The sequence below is a fragment of the Mus caroli genome, chromosome 7 (genome assembly GCF_900094665.2).
Source record: "Mus caroli chromosome 7, CAROLI_EIJ_v1.1, whole genome shotgun sequence".
Lineage (NCBI taxonomy): Eukaryota > Metazoa > Chordata > Mammalia > Rodentia > Muridae > Mus > Mus caroli.
Genome location: NC_034576.1, coordinates 59,911,136 through 59,931,891, shown reverse-complemented (window position 1 = coordinate 59,931,891; position 20,756 = coordinate 59,911,136). Strand labels below are relative to the sequence as shown.

The 20,756-nt window shown below is 41.9% G+C and overlaps 1 protein-coding gene across 6 annotated transcripts in view; it reads left to right on the top strand.

Moving 5' to 3' along the window:
* Gabra5 (gamma-aminobutyric acid type A receptor alpha5 subunit) overlaps positions 1-17,802 on the top strand; it is a 96,291-nt gene extending 78,489 nt beyond the window's left edge. For 2 of the 6 annotated variants that reach the window (XM_021167136.2, XM_029480224.1), the window contains 4 exons: positions 1,565-1,708; positions 5,059-5,211; positions 11,111-11,322; positions 16,563-17,802. In XM_021167136.2, the coding sequence (XP_021022795.1) occupies positions 1,565-1,708; positions 5,059-5,211; positions 11,111-11,322; positions 16,563-16,865 (812 nt within the window). In that variant the 3' untranslated portion in view covers positions 16,866-17,802. The remainder of the gene's footprint in view (positions 1-1,564; positions 1,709-5,058; positions 5,212-11,110; positions 11,323-16,562) is intronic. The other 4 variants (XM_021167135.1, XM_029480222.1, XM_029480225.1 and 1 more) reach the window with 4 other exon arrangements.
* The last annotated feature ends 2,954 nt before the right edge of the window (positions 17,803-20,756 follow it).

Here is a 20,756-nt window from a genome sequence, read left to right as displayed (position 1 = left end):
ACCTCTATTTTCTCCTCAGTAGAATCAAGAAAATCTTTCTCCACATCACACTGAGTCAGCCTTTTAAAAAGGCACACACACCCCATTTCTCTTCTTCCTTCCATTACTGAACAAGATGATTTTAATGACAAATTTACTTCTTTGTCCTGTCCCTCCTATATTCTGTGTCTCACTCTGGCTGACAGATCATGATATTCCTACATTTGAGTTGGTCATATGCTTTCTTTAAACCCTTTTCTCTGGGGCTTACCTGGCTCAGATAAAAAGTTCCGTGCCTTAGAGTGGCCCCAAGGCCCTATTGTCACACCCTACCCTCTGTATTATATCACTAGCTTATTTTAGGCATCTAGGGGTTGCCCTGATTGGACCTTGTATCCTGCAGCCTCTTTTATCCCAGACAGTCACTCCTGAGCATCTCTTAGATACCCTAAATGAAGCCTTGTTAAGTCTCCTTCTCTAACAGGCCTCTTCTGTCTTCTCAGCTGGCATGCCTTCACAGCACTTCCTGCCACTTTCTCACACTGTATGCCTTTCCTGTGATAGCTCTTTCTCTCCTCAGAGCATGAATTTCTTGAGGAGAGGTACTTGGATTTGATTTCCATCCAGTCTTTTCCTAATTTTTCTATTTCTGCTAGTGTGGCAAGTTATCACCGACTCTGCAGATTAAAATAACAGTTGTGATTCCCACACAGCCCTATAACCAGAAGCCTACAGTACTTGATAGATTTCACTGTCTCACAAGGTCAGAATCGTGGTGCTGGGAGGGCTGCAGTTTTGCCTGGAGGTTCTGAGTGGACCTGCAGGTTTTCCAGGTGGGATGGAATTCCGTGAGATGTGGCTGTGGGTGAAGTTCTTTTTGCTCTTGTCAACTGCCACCTAGGGCTCATTTCTTCCTTCTTGGTGTGGTCCCTCCCTCCAGTGTCAGAGCCAGTGGCCAGCTGAGTCATTTATTTATTTGCAAATTTACTCCTGGCTCCAGGTTGAGAAAACAGTTTTGATTGGACTGACCCAAAATGATAATCTGAGATAATCTCTGGATTTCCATCCCACTGCTTTTGGCAAGTTGGCAGGCATGAGCTACTGTCAGCCCTCTACCCTGGACACCATGGTCAGTACACAGGGAAAGTTCTGAGTAGGAAGGAGATCTGCATGCTACAACTAAGTGTTACTGTGTAAGTAAGGCAGCCATCTAAATGGCAGGTGTGGGTCCTGCAATCACCCTATTCCACAGATGAAGGAACTGTGGTACAGAATAAGAGACCTATTAAGGTCACTGATCTGCTGGGATGGCAGGCACTTGTCTCAGAGATGACTTTTTTTTTTTTTTTTTTTTTTTGTGAAGTGTGGAAAGAGAAAATGTATGAGGATTGGCACAATCTGTGGCACATTTTGTGCATCAGTTCTATTGATGCAGGGAGGGTCTGACCCATACAGGCACTGCCCTACATGCTTTCTAAGCCCTGGAGGTCGATTCTCAACATCATCCCTCTTCCACTAGCATCTTTGTGTTTCCCCAGTGGAAACCACTCTCTATTTACTCCACTTCCTTTCCCTTCCCATACAGATGCTTACCCTAATTCTGAAGTTGTCTATGTTTGGACCAATGGCTCCACCAAGTCTGTGGTGGTAGCAGAAGATGGCTCCAGACTCAACCAGTACCACCTCATGGGGCAGACAGTAGGCACTGAGAACATCAGCACCAGCACAGGTAAAGATGCCGGACTTGTTGCCTGGGCCTAAGGGGCATCCCATCCCCTGTGGCTCCATGCTCCACTCTGCAGGAGTACAGACCCTATGCAACTACTTTGGCTTCTGTAAGCTCCCTTACAGCTTGACAAAGGGGCACCAGCTGCAGGGACCTGAGAATGGAGAGAGCATGGATCTGTAATGCATGTGGCATCTGCACTATACATGTAGGCCTTGTCTGAAGGTCCAGTTCAATTTTTATATTATCCTTTCCCAAACCTAAGAAACAAGGCAGTCTCTGCAAAATGGGGTATGCATCCTGCTGACTGTCCTCTTGTTTCCTTCCCTGAACATCTCAGAGATCCTCCTGAGGTTGAACCTGGGAAATCAAACTAACAGTAGACAAAGACTGACTAAGGTGATACCAACGAGGAAGCAGATGCTGTCAATCACACAATACTGTCTCTACAGGGCAGTCTGTATTTGCTTCAGCAGATAAAACATGAATGGTGAGGCCCAAGGCATATATACTCAACCTCCACTACCTTGAAGTGGGCCACACCTGTCCTGGCTGAGGGCCAGCAGGGTTTAAGCTATCACCAAGTGGTGGTACTCACTAACAAGAGACACAGCTTGTTTGTTTATGCAATAGGAGAGGAGAGTCTGAAAGAATGGTCTAAACAATGATTGCAATGTGGGCTGAGCACCAAAGAAGCCTTTGTTTACTTTACTGTTTGGTCAATCAAGCAGCTGGTGTAATACACACAAGACATCAAGAGCAAGTCCTTCACCTGTGTGGGCCAGGACAGGGTCCTACTCACCAATAGCACAGTGCAGTGGGCATGTCTGAATGAGAAAGAGAGCCTGAGATGGGAATGTCTCTGTTTAGGTGTCATGCCCTGGGTAAAGGAAGTATAATTTCACGTCTGGCTTTATGGAAATGAAATGAAAGGTATGTAGCAGAATCTGGGATGCTGACACAGGGTGCTGTCTTTGAGAATAGTTTTATACAATTCTCCTGTTCCAACCTGCATTCTACAAAGGTATCATTTTTAAAAGATTTGTCTGGTTTTACTACTAATAAGTCAAAAGTAAGCAATATAGAAACAAAGACAGAAAGAATGCAAAGGAGAATAATTTCAGACCCTACTATATTTTGAATGGCATTTCTTGTCTTCATGTGTTATGGAGGAACAAAATCTAATCTTTTCCAAAGAACAAGATCTTACTACTAGATATATATCCATCTTTCTCTCTATCTTTGCTTCTTTCTTTCATATGAGAGCCTGCTCAGCCTCTTGGCTGCTCCCAGCTGCCCAGACTATTAGATAAAATACCCCTACTCCACCCTGCAGTATGTGTAGGCATTGCTTAGAGCTTTGGTTCCTTTACTGTATGTAAGAAGGTATCTTTTACCTCTTGTTGTCTCTGTGGTTCTATGTCTTAGGACCTCTATAGCAACCTTGCTACACTACGGGCTTTGGTTTAAGCAGCCTCCAACATGCCAATGCCCTGTCTACGCAGCTGGAAGACCACTATACCCGCATAGGCAAGGTTGGAACTGGAGTTTTAATTGAGAATCTCTGCAAGACTCTGCTTGTGATCATAGTAACCCAGCAGCGTAACCCTCAAGTCCTAACACCTGCTTGATACTACTCACTGAAGTAGTATCCAGACCATCCAATGTCCTGTAGTTCTCCAAGCATCCCTTCCATCTCTAGGAAGACACAAACTCATCCAGAAAGCCTCACTCCCATAGACCCATTGCCCACCCATTTTACCTCCTTACCAGTTAACCATTAGGACAGCATCATTTTCAGCAAAAAATGGAAGATCTCCACTTGCCTCCCACACAGCCAGGCAAATCCAGAGAAGGCATTGGGGCATTGCCCAGGAAATCCAGCTTAGAGCAACAGAGGACACTAGTGTCTCTGCTAGATGGCAGAGAGAACGAGCTTCCCAGATAGGTGTCCTGTGTGGCTCCACCTGGGTTGGGAAAGCTCTGGGCCTTGGCAGACAGTAGTGGTCCTGTCCTCCTGGAGCTCAACAGCTGGGTAATAGGGAGGATGTGTTCATTCCCAGCAGAGCTCTGGATGCCTGATTTCTATCTGCAAAGGCTAAATCCTCAGATCCTGATTGCTATAACCTGCAGAGCGGTGAGGGGGGAGGGTAGGGAGCATGACACAGATTAACTGGGGATTAATGAAACACACAAATCTGATTTTCTTCGAAAAAACTGTGCAATAGCAAGGGCCCTTCAGAGGCTAGAGTGAACAAGATTTGCTTATGAAATGACCTTTAAGAAAGCAAGGCAGCAATTCCCACAAAAGTCCCAAGATAAACAACCATAGCATGTATGCAGAGGACCTAGTGCAGACCCATGCAGGCTCCATGATTGTCACTTCAGTTTCTGTGAGCCCCTATGAGCCCTGCTTAGTTGACTCATCCAGACTTGATATGGGGATTTGTGCCCCCATATCTTGTGCCCCATATGTATATAGTCTTACTGCATCTTATTAGGCTGTTTTGGGTTGATACCCCTGGGAGGCCTCCTATTTCCTGAAGGGAAGGGGAGGAGCAGTGGATCTAGGGGAGAGGGAAGGTGGGACTGGGAGAACTGGGAGGAGGGAAGGGAGGGGAGGCTGGAGTTGGGATGTATTGTATGAGAGAAAAATTAGAAAGAAAGAAAAAGAAAGAAGAGAGAGGGGACAACAGAAAGGAAAAAAAAAGTGGACTGCATGATGCCTGTCTCCAGCTAATTCATCTCCAAGGCAACACGGAAGAGGAAGCAGATGCACAAGTTCAGGATACCCAGTCTGCTGTGAGGAAATGTGTTCTATATATGACAAGGAAGTTGCACCCATGAACCATCAGCAGTATTGATTGCCTGAATTACATCAGCATATGATAACACCAATTGACATAATAACGTGGAACAGGAAATTCCCACCCCTAGGTGAAGAGCTCCTGGTGGTCAGAGGGAGCTGAGAGAAGGAGAATCATTTTTCTCCAGGGGCAGGTTGCTGTGTAGGCTGTCCAATCGCCGTGGTCATCTCTGACACACGCATCTTCATACTGTAACAATAGTCATTAAAGAAGATGTCATGACTTTAGGATGAGGGCACTGGAAGAGGGGTTTAGAAATGAGGTGGGGATCATGTATAAAATTCTCAAAAATCACCCAACAAATCATCAACAAAGTACAAAAAAAGAAGTAAAAACAAATCTGGCACCCCTTACTACTAGCTACCTAAGCAAGTAGCACAAGTAAGGAGATTGAAGGCAGAAGAGGGGAAGCATTGTGACCTCTGAGAAGGCCAGTAATCCCGACCCTGGAAGGTAGAACTGATCTCCCGATTTGTGCATTTGCAGGTGAATATACAATCATGACTGCTCATTTCCACCTGAAGAGGAAGATAGGGTACTTTGTCATCCAGACCTACCTTCCCTGCATCATGACTGTCATCTTATCCCAGGTGTCCTTTTGGCTAAATCGAGAATCTGTCCCAGCTAGGACAGTTTTTGGTGAGTAATTCCAAGCCTGGCCTTGGCATAGGTGTCTACAATGACCAGTTCCACAGATACACTTCAACTGTGTGCTAAAGGTGTGGTCCTTATCAGGTAGCAGTGTAGAAAAGAAGTCAGAGTGGGCTTACCAGAGCAGACAAGTTGATTCGGGAAAACCCGAGAAAGGCTTATTCAATCCAAGCGGTATTGATTTAGCAGGAGGAGAGGCATAAAAGAGGCTTTGTGGGTCAGCAGCTGGCTAAGCTCTTCTTTTGCTACAGGATTTTTTTTCCAGTTTCAGTTGTGTCTCAAGAGTTTAGGATGTGTGGCATAGCACCATGCTGTTTTCAATTCCTTCAAACATCTGTTTTGTAGCACGCTCTGTGCTTGTTCTGAGAACCAGGTGTTCAGGTTAAGACATTGGAGCAGTTATGGTATTATCTCCCCTCTTGGTAGAATTTGGGGTTGGAAGCTTTAGGTGATAGAGCCTAGTAAGTCAGGCCATTAGGGGCTTTTCTTTGAAAAGGTAAGGTCATAGTCTCTTAACTCTTAGCCAGCATCAAGTGAGATACTTTGACCCTTCCCATGCCCCTGTCATGGCTAGCTATTCTACCTTGGGCTCCAAATCAACCGAGCCAACTGACCATGAATTAAACCCCCAAAATGTAAATGAAAGCAAATCTTTCCTCTTTCTAAGCTAATTATCTCACATGTTTTGTGACAGTAACAAGAAGCTGATTAATATATATTATTATATATTATTAATACATATTATATATTATATAATATTCTATTATTGCCTCTTCATTGTGACCTTGGAAACAAATGAAGCAATTGGCTAAACTTTTAAAATTAAGAGATAGGATTTCTCTTTGAATGGTAGTTTAGGGAATATTTGTATGCTTGGTTATTATTTCCATTTTTGAAAACCTTTCCTCACTAGAAGGTCTTTTGAAGATTTTAAATTATAAGTATCCCTCCCTTCCTCCTTCTACTTTTTATTCCTCTCTCTCTTTCACTGGAGATCAAATCCAGGTCCTTATGAATGGCAGGCAAGTAGTTTACCACCAAGCTACACTCCTAGGCTGGGCACAGTAGTATTTTTCCAAGTGCTTACAAGGTATTTATTTTTGAATTTTCATACAGATCCCTTTAAAATATACATACTACTTTAAGATCTTCAACAAAATCCTGTCATTCCATTGTATGTACACTAGAACATGGTAGTAGTAAAACACTTTTAGCCCTCTGTGACTATAGGCACTATGTTCTCAGATTCAGAGAACCACAGATAGAAGATGTTTGAAATAATATCGATGCTGCACTAAACATGTACAAACTTGCTGTTATTTCCTGAAAATACAGCACAGTAACTATTTATTTGATGATCTCATTATATAAGGTATTGTAAAGCATCTAAATATGGGTCATTATATGTAAGAGACAACCTGACGAGTCTATGCGGAGGCCATGGTATTTTATCTAAGAGACTCAAATGTTTGTGTGCCTTGGAATCTGAGGGTCCCTGAACCTATCCTCAACAGAAGCTAAATGGTGACTACTGAATGAATTTTCCTGGGAGGCATGAGAAATGTCTGTTCATGCCAGCTGAGTCACCAGTGTTACACCAAAGAAATTATTCCATCCTAGCCTACCTCGTTAAACCAATGACTATCACGGTAACTTATAGGTCATAAGTTGGGGGTTGCTTACTGGAGCAAGCGGATGCAGAGGAGAGCTGCATCTCTGGAGCATGCAGGCAGTTCCATAATGAGCCTACCTTCCCATTACAATCACTCCCTGCCTATATAATTTGGAGGAAAGGCCTTGGGACTCTGATAAGCTGTCTGTCTCTCTTTCCTCTTTTAAGCTTCCTGAGACTTGTCAGTTTCCAGGGCAACTTCCAGAGTTTTCTGGGCTTCCCAGGAAGGAATGTTTCAATTCAGAGGAAGTAGCTGTGTATCAATATTATTGAAGAACAATCTGAAAAATCATCATTGTGTGACCCTAAGACATTAGACACAGCAGAATCTAGCTTAGAAGATTCTTTGCCTTAGTGGATTTGACTGTCCCATCTTGAAGCTCACTGCAGTAGTCAGCTTTTTCTTACTGTAACACAGTACCCATGTTACCCAATCATAAAAGAAGAAAGATCTATTTTGGCTCAGAGTTTTAGAGATAGTTTACTCTGTGGTCATTTGTCTATATTTGCTTTGGGACTGTGGTAAGGCAGCATATTACAGCAAAAGTGTTTACCCATGGCCAGTGCATGTGTATGTGTAAGAGAGAAAGTGAGAGGCAGACAAACAGAGACAGAGGCAGGGGCAGTGATAGAGAAAGTACAGACAGAGACAATTAGGGCTGGACCCTAATACCCCTTCAAGGGCATGATTCTCCCTGTGCTTGGAAAACTATACACCACTCTCCATCACCAGGAGCTGCAGAACGAACCTTTAACACTAGAGGTGTTTGGCTGACACCTGTCTGAACCACAAAACCCACTCTTCTCCCAGTTAAGAAGGGATGCTAAAGGCAATTTGCAGATCTTTTGTGACAGCAGAGGCTCATCTTCTTGTGTGCTGTAAAATACAGTTCACACAGTAGTTCCTACATCTAGTTTTCCTTCCACAATAGGAAAGCATTTGCATGCACCTTGTTTGATGATAGTGTGTAAGAAGCCCAAGAGCCCAGGGCACCCCTGCTCATCACTCTGCTCCCAACTACTAGGTTCCTTACCCCATATTCAATGTAGAATATGTATCAAGGTATGGAGATTGACTCATGGCCAAGGGGCACTCACTCTCCAAGTTGATTGGCCTAATGATCTCCATAGTGGACATTTATTAGTTAGATAAGTGAAAGTATGGGCCACACCGCCTGTGATAGTCTATTTCCTCTGGGAGGTTCTCTGCACATGATCAAACGTTGAATGACCTGAGTAGAGGCCTATTTGAGTGTCTGCACTCAACTATGTGCTCAGCATAAGTCACTGACTGTATTGTTAAGAAAATTCAAAATATAAAATCAAAATGCTTCCTTAGGCATTCATTCCACATTGGTTCAATGTTCTATGAGTTGCAGGTCTCCAAGATGCTGGACCATCATTGGCCCCATCATTGGTTCCACATGGTGTCTGTATCCGAGTTCTATCAAACATCTGGCTTAGAAACAGTGTTGCCTTCTCAGGAGGGTGAGATCCCAAGATTAAGAGGCTGGCAGGATTGGTTTAAACCTGAGGCTTGTGAAGGAGACTCTATTCCAGGAATCTTCCCTTGCCTTTGGTAGGCCTAGGGCATATGGCTGCACATTCCCAGTGTTTCCTGTGTAAGCAAGCATGTAAACTCAGAATTTCCTCTTTTAAAGACTATCAGTCCCAATGCATTAAGGAGCACATTGTCTGCTGACATCATTACTTTCTTAAGAGCCTAGTAGTTCTTTATAAGGTCACAATCCTAAGTAGTTGAGATTAGGACTTCAGTGTGCCAAGTTGAAGGACATCACAGTTTGAGCTATATACACATGTACATTTTTTTTCCTTTTTTTTTTTCCAATTTATTTTTTTTAATTAGGTATTTTCTTCATTTACATTTCAAATGCTATCCCCAAAGTCCCCCAGACCCCCCTCCCACTCCCCTACCCACCCACTCCCACTTCTTGGTCCTGGCATTCCCCTGGTTCTTTTTTTTTTTTAATATTTTTATTACATATTTTCCTCAATTACGTTTCCAATGCTATCCCAAAAGTCCCCCATAGCGCCCCCCCACTTCCCTATCCACCCATTCCCATTCTTTTGGCCCTGGCATTCCCCTATATTGGGGCATATAAAGTTTGCAAGTCCAATGGGCCTCTCTTTCCATTGATGGCTGACTAGGCCATCTTTCGATACATATGCAGCTAGAGACAAGAGCTCCGGGGTTCTAGTTAGTACATCATGTTGTTCCAACAATAGGGTTGCAGATCCCTTTAGCTCCTTGGGTACTTACTCTAGCTTCTCCATTGGGAGCCCTGTGATACATCCAATAGCTGACTGTGAACATCCACTCCTGTGTTTGCTAGGCCCCAGCATCGTCTCACAAGAGACAGCTATATTTGGGTCCTTTCAGCAAAATCTTGCTAGTGTATGCAATGGTGTCAGCGTTTAGAAGTTGATTATGGGATGGATCCCTGGATACGGCAGTCTCTAAATGGTCCATCCTTTCATCACCGCTACGAACTTTGTCTCTGTAACTCCTTCCCTGGGTGTTTTGTTCCCAATTCTAAGAAGGTGCACAGTGTCCACACTTTGGTCTTCATTCTTCTTGAGTTTCATGCGTTTAGCAAATTGTATCTTAAATCTTGGGTATCCTAAGTTTTGGGCTAATATCCACTTATCAGTGAATACATATTGTGTGAGTTCTTTTGTGATTGTGTTACTTCACTCAAGATGATGCCCTCCAGGTCCATCCATTTGGCTAGGAATTTCATAAATTCATTCTTTTTAATAGCTGAGTAGTACTCCATTGTGTAAATGTACCATAATTTCTGTATCCATTCCTCTGTTGAGGGACATCTGGGTTCTTTCCAGCTTCTGGCTATTATAAATAGGGCTGCTATGAACATAGTGGAACATGTGTCCTTTTTACCGGTTGGGACATCTTCTGGATATATGCCCAGGAGAGGTATTGCTGGATCCTCCGGTAGTACTATGTCCAATTTTCTGAGGAACCGCCAGACTGATTTCCAGAGTGGTTGTACAAGCTTGCAATCCCACCAACAATGGAGGAGTGTTCCTCTTTCTCCACATCCTCGCCAGCAACTGCTGTCACCTGAATTTTTGATCTTAGCCATTCTGACTGGTGTGAGGTGGAATCTCAGGGTTGTTTTGATTTGCATTTCCCTGATGATTAAGGATGTTGAACATTTTTTCAGGTGTTTCTCTGCCATTCGGTATTCCTCAGGTGAGAATTCTTTGTTCAGTTCTGAGCCCCATTTTTTAATGGGGTTATTTGACTTTCTGGAGTCCACCTTCTTGAGTTCTTTATATATGTTGGCACATGTACATTTTTAACAGGTACATTTCTGCCACATCCCAAACACAGGTCCACGTTCACAGAAGTGTGTAAGGAGAGACTGTCTAGTCTGTAAGAGTCCCCAGTCCTGACTGCAGAGATGGGCTGTTTCTTCATAGGATGGGAATTTGAGTACACTGCTAAGTGCCTGTAAATATCCAGCTCTCCTGCATGGTGGATATAGTACATGCTTCCGGAAAGTAGCTTAGGTCAGATGCTGACACTTGGCTGATAATACACAAATCTTCCAATGTAAAGTCATGTGTCCTCCAAGCCAAACAACTGCAGTGCTTGTCTAGAGCCACAACAGGCTCAAGGATATTGCCCCTGCTTTGAAGGAGAGAAGGTCTCATCCTGCTACAGAAATGCTCAGGCATCTCTGACATTTCTTTATGGTCAGTGCACAAGAAAGGAACACACTGAATCATTCTGTCTCAGCCCATTGCCTATGAGGTACACTGTAAATCTCCATGAAGCACACTGCTGAGTCCTATGTGAAGGTCACTGACACTCTTCATGTGGCATGCTTGCCTCGGTCCCACAGAGACAAACCACTCATACAAACATCTTTGCAAGTACCAACATTTTCCCGGACTGGTCCAAAGAAAGGGGGTATACTTATATAGAAATCAAACTACAATCCATGCACTCCTCAATTTTTATTGTAGAGGATGAAGACAGTGGGAGCAATTAGATGAGCAATGTTTTCACTGCAGAAAATATGATAATCATGGGGATATTTGAGGAGAAAGGAGTTAGCTAAGGCTAAAGAAAGAGACCTATGTTCTACCATATTCGGGGAGGGAGTTCTGAAAAGGAGCACTGATCTCTGTTCCCACGTTGTACTCTGCCCTCTCTTTATCGAGCAGGAGTGACCACAGTGCTGACCATGACAACACTCAGCATCAGTGCCCGGAATTCGCTGCCCAAAGTGGCCTATGCCACAGCCATGGACTGGTTCATTGCTGTCTGCTATGCATTTGTCTTCTCTGCTCTGATTGAATTTGCCACAGTCAACTACTTTACAAAGAGAGGATGGGCCTGGGATGGCAAGAAAGCCCTGGAAGCAGCTAAAATAAAGGTAAGGGATGGCTTATTATCCCCCTTCTTTTAGGGTCCATTGTCAAGAAAATGGGCCTAATTCTGGGTCCAAATATTTAACGGGAGATTTTTTTTCTTTCTGCTTCCCCTTCCAGAATGATATTTCCTCTTACCTGCAAGGCTCTTTACAGGTTCTTACACATGGTCTAATTTATTTTAAATCAATTTCATTCAAGTAAAAGGTCTGGTGTTCCCTGAATGGCTTGGACTTAACTGGTTAGTTTTGTAATAACAATCCTATCTAGGGATGCTGTGTTTGGGTTTTAACCTCAGTTAAACCACAGCACGTTCTTTTATCCCTAGCTCATGCATTATATCTTCTTTGAAGTAGCCAGCATGTCTTGGAGAGGGTGGACAGCATAATAGAAGTTATCCATCAGCCAAAATGACCCTTGCTTTGAGGGAATGATTTGGTCCACTCAGCTGTGAGCACAGCCAAAATGACCCAGTGCTTTGTGGAAATGATTTGACCCACTCTGCTGTGAGCATGCATAATAGTGTGAAGTGTCACACAGTCATGTGATCTTTCATTGCATGCTTCACACATGATTTCACCCAAATATAAGGAATAACTGAGGGAAAAGAGTAGCACAAGGCCCCAAGCTGATTCACTTCCATGGGGATGAGGAAATTTACAGGTACAGAAAATAAAACCACAGATAATAACCCTCTAGTTACATTATGCACGGGACAGACATTTAAGCAAGTCCTTTGTACTGAGAGAAGGGAAGATGAGTCCTTTCAGGGGAAGATGGAAAGGAGATCTTAATCTATCCTCTGTTAAATAAGCCCAAGGGGAGTCCAGACTGATTGTGGAAGAATAGAGTTAGTTGTCCTGAACCATACTAGCTAGCAAACCTGTGCACTTCCATCCCATGGAGTTCATCTGGTTCTACATCATGGAGCCTGACCCAGTTATGTCTGGGTCAGCATTTGCTTGTCTGGGATTAGATATCTCATTCCTAACTGCCATGTTTTCTCCATTCCTAAGTGGACGTTTATGAAAATTGGTGTTATAGTTTGTATATCCTTGGACCAGGGATTGGCACCATCTGAAGGTGTGGCCTTGTTGGAATAGGTGTGACCTGGTTGGNATGGGTGTGTCACTGTGGNTGTGGGTATAAGATCCTCACCCTAGTTGCCTGGAAGTCAGTCTTCCACTNGCAGCCTTTGGATGAAGACATAGAACTCTCAGCTCCTCCTGCNCCATGCCTGCCTGGATACTNCCATGGTCCCACCTTGATGATAATGGACTGAACCTCTGAACCTGTAAGCCAGCCCCAATTAAATGTTGTTTTTTTTATAAGACTTGCCTTGGTCATGGTGTCTGTTCACAGCAGTAAAACCCTAACTAAGACAATAGGCTAATATTGAGCTTCTTCATCCAAGTTGTCACTGTGTAGCCCTTTAGAGTTCAGGCAGCCAGCAGAATCTATCTTCCAATAATATGAGGTGGGCTGGTTAACTTCACCTTTCCACATCATCTGTGTTTCTTCCCAACAAACAACCTTCTTGGCTGCATTGGCTTGCCCTTATAAATCTGAAAGTTCAGTGACCTCACTTAACATCTGACTGTCCAGCATATTTTCCCCTATGCCTGTTGCTTCTTCAAGGTGCTGGTTTGAGTTTGTTTTCAGGGCTTGGGGAGACACAAATGATTTGGCTGCTGTGGATGATCTATGGGGTGCTGAAGAAACATTTGTATAAACAGGATGTCCTTGAACTGTTACAGGTTCCATGTAACTGTTCTTTTCTAGGTCTGTGGGGCAAAAGAAGGGAACATAGTTTGACTAATCACCCTCACAGTATACTCCACTGGTCAGCTATATGGGACACCAAGATGATGAGTTGTTCCCCCTGTGCTGAGCCCTACTGCAATGCTAGAAATAATCTTTTTTAATGGAGGTACCAATCTATCAGGCAGGTCAGACACACTCTCGGACTTATAGGCTAAGTGAGAATGAGCATCTTTGTGGGAATCTGTTGCTGTGAGGGGATCATCATGAGAAATGGAGAAAACTTTAAGATCCCAGAAAACGGGCTACACTCTCCATTGTTTCATGCCTATCCCCAAGAAAGGAGGAAGAAGTGAGGTGAGACAGAAGATTATGATGCTCTGTGCATGGGCTCAGTAGAGCCTCAAATAATCCCTTTTGAAACTCTGAAGCAAGTCAGAGCACATGGTATGGAAGTGATGCTTCCGTCTCACTGGCTAACATGTGGGTGTTGAATGACATTCTTCCTGGGGGAATCATGAACAAGCATCATGCATCCAAGGCAGGGAACTGACCACAAATAGTTCTAAAACCCAACACAGTGAACCCATTAATTATACTGGGGTTATAGAAATATAAGTGAGGAGTTACTTACAGGAGAACAACTGACTCAAAGGCATCTGAATCACCAAAGCCAGTGGATCACAAAACTGACGCACATTGTATGACCTGCAGACCGCTCAACAGCCTGAGGAGTGTCTATTCCAGTTAGTTCAGTTGGCTGGAGCCTTCTCTGAACAGCCTGGCTGTTCTTCTAGGTGGTTCATGTGATCTGATCCTTGATGAGGCAGATTGCTTTGTCTGAGAGTGACTGTTGGCAATCTTTCCAGCTTACATATGCTTGCAGAGGGGAAGCCAGTGAATGTGGTCAGCTTCAGGGACTTCCTAGAGGTATTTTAAGTTGTATGCTTCCTAAGCTCCAGTAGCTTGTGGTTTGCCCTCCCTGTAAGCAGGCTGTTGTCTTAATGAGAAAACTCTAACATGGAAGGTTTAAATCTCTCCAGGAAACAGTTACACAGCCATGGGTCTACCTTCTAAGGACAATTGTGGCTAGAAAAGACTAGGCAGCTTTCTATGGCTGAGGCTGTTTTTTAAGTTGCTGACTGCTGGCTTATGTTTCTGATAGCTGGACAGAAAGTACTTTCTGGAAGAGGGATCCATGTGGATCTCTATGTGAGGAAAACCCACCTGAACTTTACTCTATATTGTGCTGTTTCTGTTCTCTCTTCGTGCTTGTCTCTCATAGTTCAAAGCACATGTCACCATGAAGGGCAGTATGGTCATCTTTCCATGTCTGCAGGTCCCATATCTTTGATACAACTAACCACAGTTCAAAATGTTTGAGAAAAATATTGAGTATATACTGAAAAAGTACAGAATTTGATTTTTGGTTATTCACTAAGCAATAAAAAAAGAACAAGTATTTGCAGTGTTAACTTGCATTGGGCATTAGAAGTCATTTAAAGAATTTAAAGCATGTGAGAGAATGCCCTCAGGCAATGGGCAAACAAACACTAAGCTATTTTATATATAATTCTTGTGTAGCATCTTCTTTTGATAAATACGTGCCGATTAAAAGAATTTTGTCTTCTGTTGTGTTCTTTCTCTGATTCTGAAAGATGATAATTGTTTAGAGTAGTTAGTCACACTTACTAATATTCTGGAAGACAGGCATGAAGCCTACATGGTGGTTTTCTGCAGCATGGACTGCTTCCTGTCCATCTGCTCTGATAGTCCCTAGGGGGTCACATGCTCCTTACATCTGGCTCAGCACTTGCTTTTCATTTATTCTTACCTCCACCTCCCTCCTTCTGCTCTCTTCTTGTTATCATTCCATATCTTTGCTGGCTGACATGTTTTTCATAACTAGAATACAGCTTTATTTATATTTTATTTAATGAAATGGCATTATATTGATAATGAAATTGAAATGAAATTTAAACTAATATTTTATCATGTATATTTTTAAACATACAGCAATGTTTAAAATGTTTCTGCTCATAAATTTTACTATGTTTATGTTATAACAATCTATGCACCATCTTTATCTATCCATCATTCTACTTAGCACCCATCCATTCATCTACAAATCTATTCATCTATCATCTGTCATCCATTCAACCATCTATTATCCATGTGTCCATTTATGATCTGTACATTATTATTTATTCACCAATATATTTTCATCAATCGCCCATTTTATTTTCTTTCTTTTCTTTTTTTTGGGGGGATTATATCAATGTTCTTTTCTTAATTTTAATTAGGTATTTTCTTCATTTACATTTCCAATCAAAATAAATTCCATGCGTACCATTAACCAGAGTTCAGTGTGAGTTATTATTTATTTAATTCCCTTGGAGGAAAATTTATCCAACATAAAGTACACAAACAGGCATATCTTTGTTTAGTTCATGCAAACACACACTCCTGTGTCCCCAAAATTATCACATCATTAGTAATTAGGAAACTCTCTATATATATCTAAACAGCTCCTGTTCTCACCTCTCTAAATGTAACCACAGTTCTTATTTTTACACATTAAGTTTATAACCTGTTCTAGAATTCCATATACAATTAAAACAAAGAAGCAAACCAAAACACAAGACAGCATGAACAAGACATTTGCCGGATCCAGAATAGTCCCAACTGGAGACCGCACATATGTCCATCAAAAAGACATAATTATACATTCTGAAAAGAAATGATACTCAACAATAAAAGACATATGGGGGACTTTTGGGATAGCATTGGAAATGTAAATGAGGAAAATACCTAATAAAAATATTTTTTAAAAAAAGACATTTTCATTGTGCTGTTTAAAGCAGATGCATGGCTGATTCTTGGGAACCCTTTTTGAGATACACCTTGCATCAAGGACTTCTTACTGTAGTCAGCATTTCAAATTACTCTCCCTTTAATTATTCTCTAAATGTCATTCTTTAGAATGTTTCTCATGTCTCTAGCTGCATATGTATGTATGAGTCGGCCATCAGTGGAAAGAGAGGCCCATTGGTCATGCAAACTTTATATGCCTCAGTATAGGGGAATGCCAGGGCAAAGAAGTGGGAGTGGGTGGGTGGGGGAGTGGGTGGGATAGCGTGTGGGGGACTTTTGGGATAGCATTGGAAATGTAAATGAAATAAATACCTAGTAAAAAACAAACAAACTGCATAGACTATTCACTCCCAAGGGCTCACTTAAATAAAGAAATGCTTGTTACAGTGATCTTAATTCAGTTTATAGTAGATTCCTGAGAAATACTAAACACTAACATCAATAAGGACTCGTGCACACCCACGCCTATCTGCTGCGGGATTCTAGGCTTGCAAGAGGCCTATCCTCTCCCAGCACCGAGCTCATATTCATTGTCTCTTTTGAAGACAGACTGTGAGACCTTATCCAGGAGCTGAAAGGTGACATATCTTTACCTTCTTATATTTTGCAGAAAAAAGAACGTGAACTCATACTAAATAAGTCAACAAATGCTTTTACAACTGGAAAGCTGACCCATCCTCCAAACATCCCAAAAGAGCAACCTCCAGCTGGGACCGTGAATGCACCCACAGTCTCCATCAAAGCTTCTGAAGAGAAGACTGCAGAGAGTAAAAAGACATACAACAGCATCAGCAAGATCGACAAAATGTCCCGGATTGTGTTCCCCATCTTGTTTGGCACTTTCAACTTAGTTTACTGGGCAACATATTTGAATAGAGAGCCCGTGATAAAAGGGGCCACCTCTCCAAAGTAAGCCAGGAAACCCTACTCCCACAGAAATGAAGCTGAGGAGAGAGGTCGAGCTCACAGAGACTCTCTGGGCGCTGTCTTTCAGGAAATTTTGCATGTTTAATAATATGTACAAATAATATTGCCTTGATGTTTCTACGTGTAACTTCAAATGTTTCAAGGATGTACCCTTAATAAACCAAGCAAATGGCCTTCTAGAACAATGACGGGAGGCAATGACTGACTCTCAGATGCTCAGCGCCCTAACATCAATAGTTTACAAACGAGAGAAGTATATTTTTAACTGTTCTGAGTATATGACATTTTTATACTTCGAATGCCATTTCATACGGTTTTTCCCAGCCAACAGAACATTTTAGGGAACTCCTGTGATGACCACTTCACAGGTGAAAAAAAGCAAAGAACCTGGGGTACACGCTGTTCATGAAGAGCAAACGGTGGACATTTAAGTCCAGTACGAATTGCCTTTAACAATTCTTCTTGTTCTGAAATTAGAAAACTACTGCATGAACTGACATTAAGAAATAGAATAAGCAAACATTTATGCAGACAAATTTAATGACAAGCACATAGTGTCTTAGATTAGCAGATCAAATAGTTCCCCCAAGGAAAAGAAATCAACTAATTCAAAGTTAATTTTGGTTTTTGTGGAAAATAAATCTATTTCTCACCCCATCCCAACACCTCAAAAACCTTAATAATGACTAAGAAAAAAACAATCTTAAAACCTTAAAGCAACAAGGCCTTGGTCTTTGGAGGCAGAACTCTGTGACCATTGTTTCTGGACGCCGGCTCCTCTTGCTGCCGATTCAGCGCTGAGAAATTGTAACTGAGTTATTTTCTGTTTTATTGCCCTGTACATATTTCACGGTTGGATTATCGCTCTGTTAGCTTTTGTATATGAATCTTAAATGTTCATTAAAAAAATGTAAAAATCACCTGGTCTTATGCCATGTAATTTATAATTTAGATTTAATTTTTGACTAAGTCCCTAAAAAAGGTGTAAGAAAATCTCATGAGGGGAAAAAAAAACCAACAACAACCAAACAAAGAGAGTTAAAACTTAGTGGGATACCCCTACTCTTCCAACATAATTATGCAGAAGGATGCTCATAGAGGATACTGTTGATGTGACAAGGGTAGACAGATACAGCCAGTGTGTCTTCTGACCACAGATCTGCATGTGCTCTCCTCATCACATTTCCAGTGTTTTCTACAGACATAAGGACTATGGATCCTGACCGTACAACTCCCTTATGGGCCTGATGACAGCTGTTCTTGGTTTTGTGCCCTTCTTTCTGGGTCAGAAGATTGCTGGATCTGGCCATACAACCTCTCTTAATGGAACTCTGGTTCTAGTCATATCCCTCTCTTTTAAGGGCCTGGTGAATGCTGGTCCTAGCTCAGCACCTGATTTCAGTTGTTCATCAATAGTCAGACAGAGTAGAACAATTGGTGCACATACTCACGGTTTGAATAAATAATAAATAATTAACAGTTTTCAATGAATAGGCTCTGTCCTGAATTTGGAACTCTAGAATTATAACATAGGAGTTATAACTATCAAGAAAATAAAATTGATGATTAGGTCTGCTTTGACAAGGTAGGTACCATGCAAATATCCCAATTCACTTTCTTAGTATGTTTTCTTATACATAATTGTTGTGTGTAATTTTATAAAACCATGCTTGCTCCTTGCTCAGTGCCCACCTATGCTATGTTCTGAGATCAGTTGCTGCCATCAGCTGTCCCACTCAGCCCCAAAGGTTAGCTTTGCCAAGCCACCCTGGTCTCACTCAGCTCCGCCAAGCTGCCAACTTGTGTTTTTCCCAAGAACACTACAGGTTCCTCTGTGCCTATTCCTCTAGCCGTCTGCCTTCTCCTCTTGCCCACCTTAGCTGCAAATGGAAAACACCAGACAGCCTTAATATTTAAAAACTTTCAAATAACTCAATGGCTTGGTGAAGAATCTATTGCTCTAAACACATCAGTTAGAATTCTGCCCGGGCAGAGGCCACCATCTGTTCAAGTTGCCCCAGACCTTACATAGTTCTAGCTCCTCTCCCCAAAACCTGGCAGAAAAGCCTCCCCTCCCTCTCGTCTCCTCCTCTTCCTCCTGGAACCCAGAAATCCCACCTTTCTCTCTTCACCCAGCAATTAGCTTCCATCATCTTTATTGACACTATCAAGAACCAATTAGAGAAATAACACCTTCATCTGTGCATGTGCATTTGGACACATACTTATTCATGTATGTACATTTGTGTTTATGGGTGCCAGTACCTCTGTGTGCTCATGTGGAGACAATGTTGACATCAGATGGTTTCTTTAGTTTATCTCTGCCTTATTTTTTGAGATAGGCTATGGCACGAAATCTGGAGGTCACCATTTCAGCTAGACTAGCTGGCCAGCAAGCCCCTGCTATGCTCCTTTCTCCAACTTCCCAGTGCTAGTATTACGGGCACACAAAGGCACACCTGACTTTTTACATGCACACTGAAGATCAAGATGAGGTCTTTATGCTTGTGAAGCAAGCACTCTCCTGATACAACTATTTCACCGCTTCCTCCACTATTCTTTATACAGCAATGCTCAGTGTCTCAAAAGAAGAGTGACAGAGGCCACTCTAAAATGCTATGGAAGCATTTCCCTGAAATATGGCAATGACATCTGTAGCATGACATGTTTTCATTATACATAATGTGAAAGCCTCCTGGGAAAACCAGAGAGCTAAGGTTCAGTGTGGAGTCTGATTTCCAGTACTTTTTTAGTTCTGGATTTTTATCCTCTCCTTACTGCTCAGCATCACACTGCAGTTGTAAGAAGATGGAAGAGGAAATATTAAAATGTTTACATGTGTCAACACCCATCTTGAATTTCTTACTTTCAATAGATAATGACACCTTCTTCACCAGGTTGCACTGAATATCTTAAGGTGTGGCTTTTGCACCAAAGTCCTTGCTGAGCATTTTGGAGACTGCCCATTTTATGCTGCTGAACCTGTAATCTGATGAATATTGAACAAAAAAGATAATCACATTGTTTTCCATTCTCTGATTTTGTGTTGTAGACCTCCTCAGAGTTTGTTATTTGTAATGAGAACATAATAAAGATTCACCTTGGGGGAATGATGACAAGGCAAGCAATAACATTTCCAAAGATAATTATAAATTATACTGCTCTACTTTTAGAGAAGAATATTTAAATGTCTCTCTTTTTTTTTTTTACATCACCACAAATATAAAAGAAAGTGGTCTTAACAGTACACCATCAGTACTTTGTATATCCTTTCTCATGAGTCTAAAGCTTTGAATGAGGTTGACATAAAAGTACGTGTTTGCTCTCGATGATTTTGTTCACCTGCTTGAGGAGTAACTAAAATTGTCCAGTAAATGCAATCTGTTGAGGACAGGGAAGAGGCTGTAAACCATTTGTTCATCGTTTTGATGCTACCTGAGAAATTGCACTGCAGATCTCCCTCGGGACAAGCTATGGGAAAGAGCAGCAAATAGAAAATTTTTACCTTACAAGCAGTAACACTGCCACTCAAAGCCATTAATTCTTTGCCTTAAAGCATATGGCCTTTGAGGCATAAACGCAGGCCTATATTACTGTGTCTTACAGTTCCTAAGCCTGAGTTTACAACACCATCAAACTCCTTTATGTTGATGATGATTTAGAATCAAATGTGACCTAAGATGAAAGTATTGATTCCAAGGTCTGGGTAAATGATTATATATTAAGTATGCCTTAGATATTTTTCCCGCTGAAAACATATCCAATTACACTTTCTTTATAAAGTCTGTGGTTCTGTGATGTCACGAACTTAATGACCTGTTTAATATAGCACTCCTCTCATAAGTAAAAGGAAGAGAGGCAAAGAGTGATGAGAGGA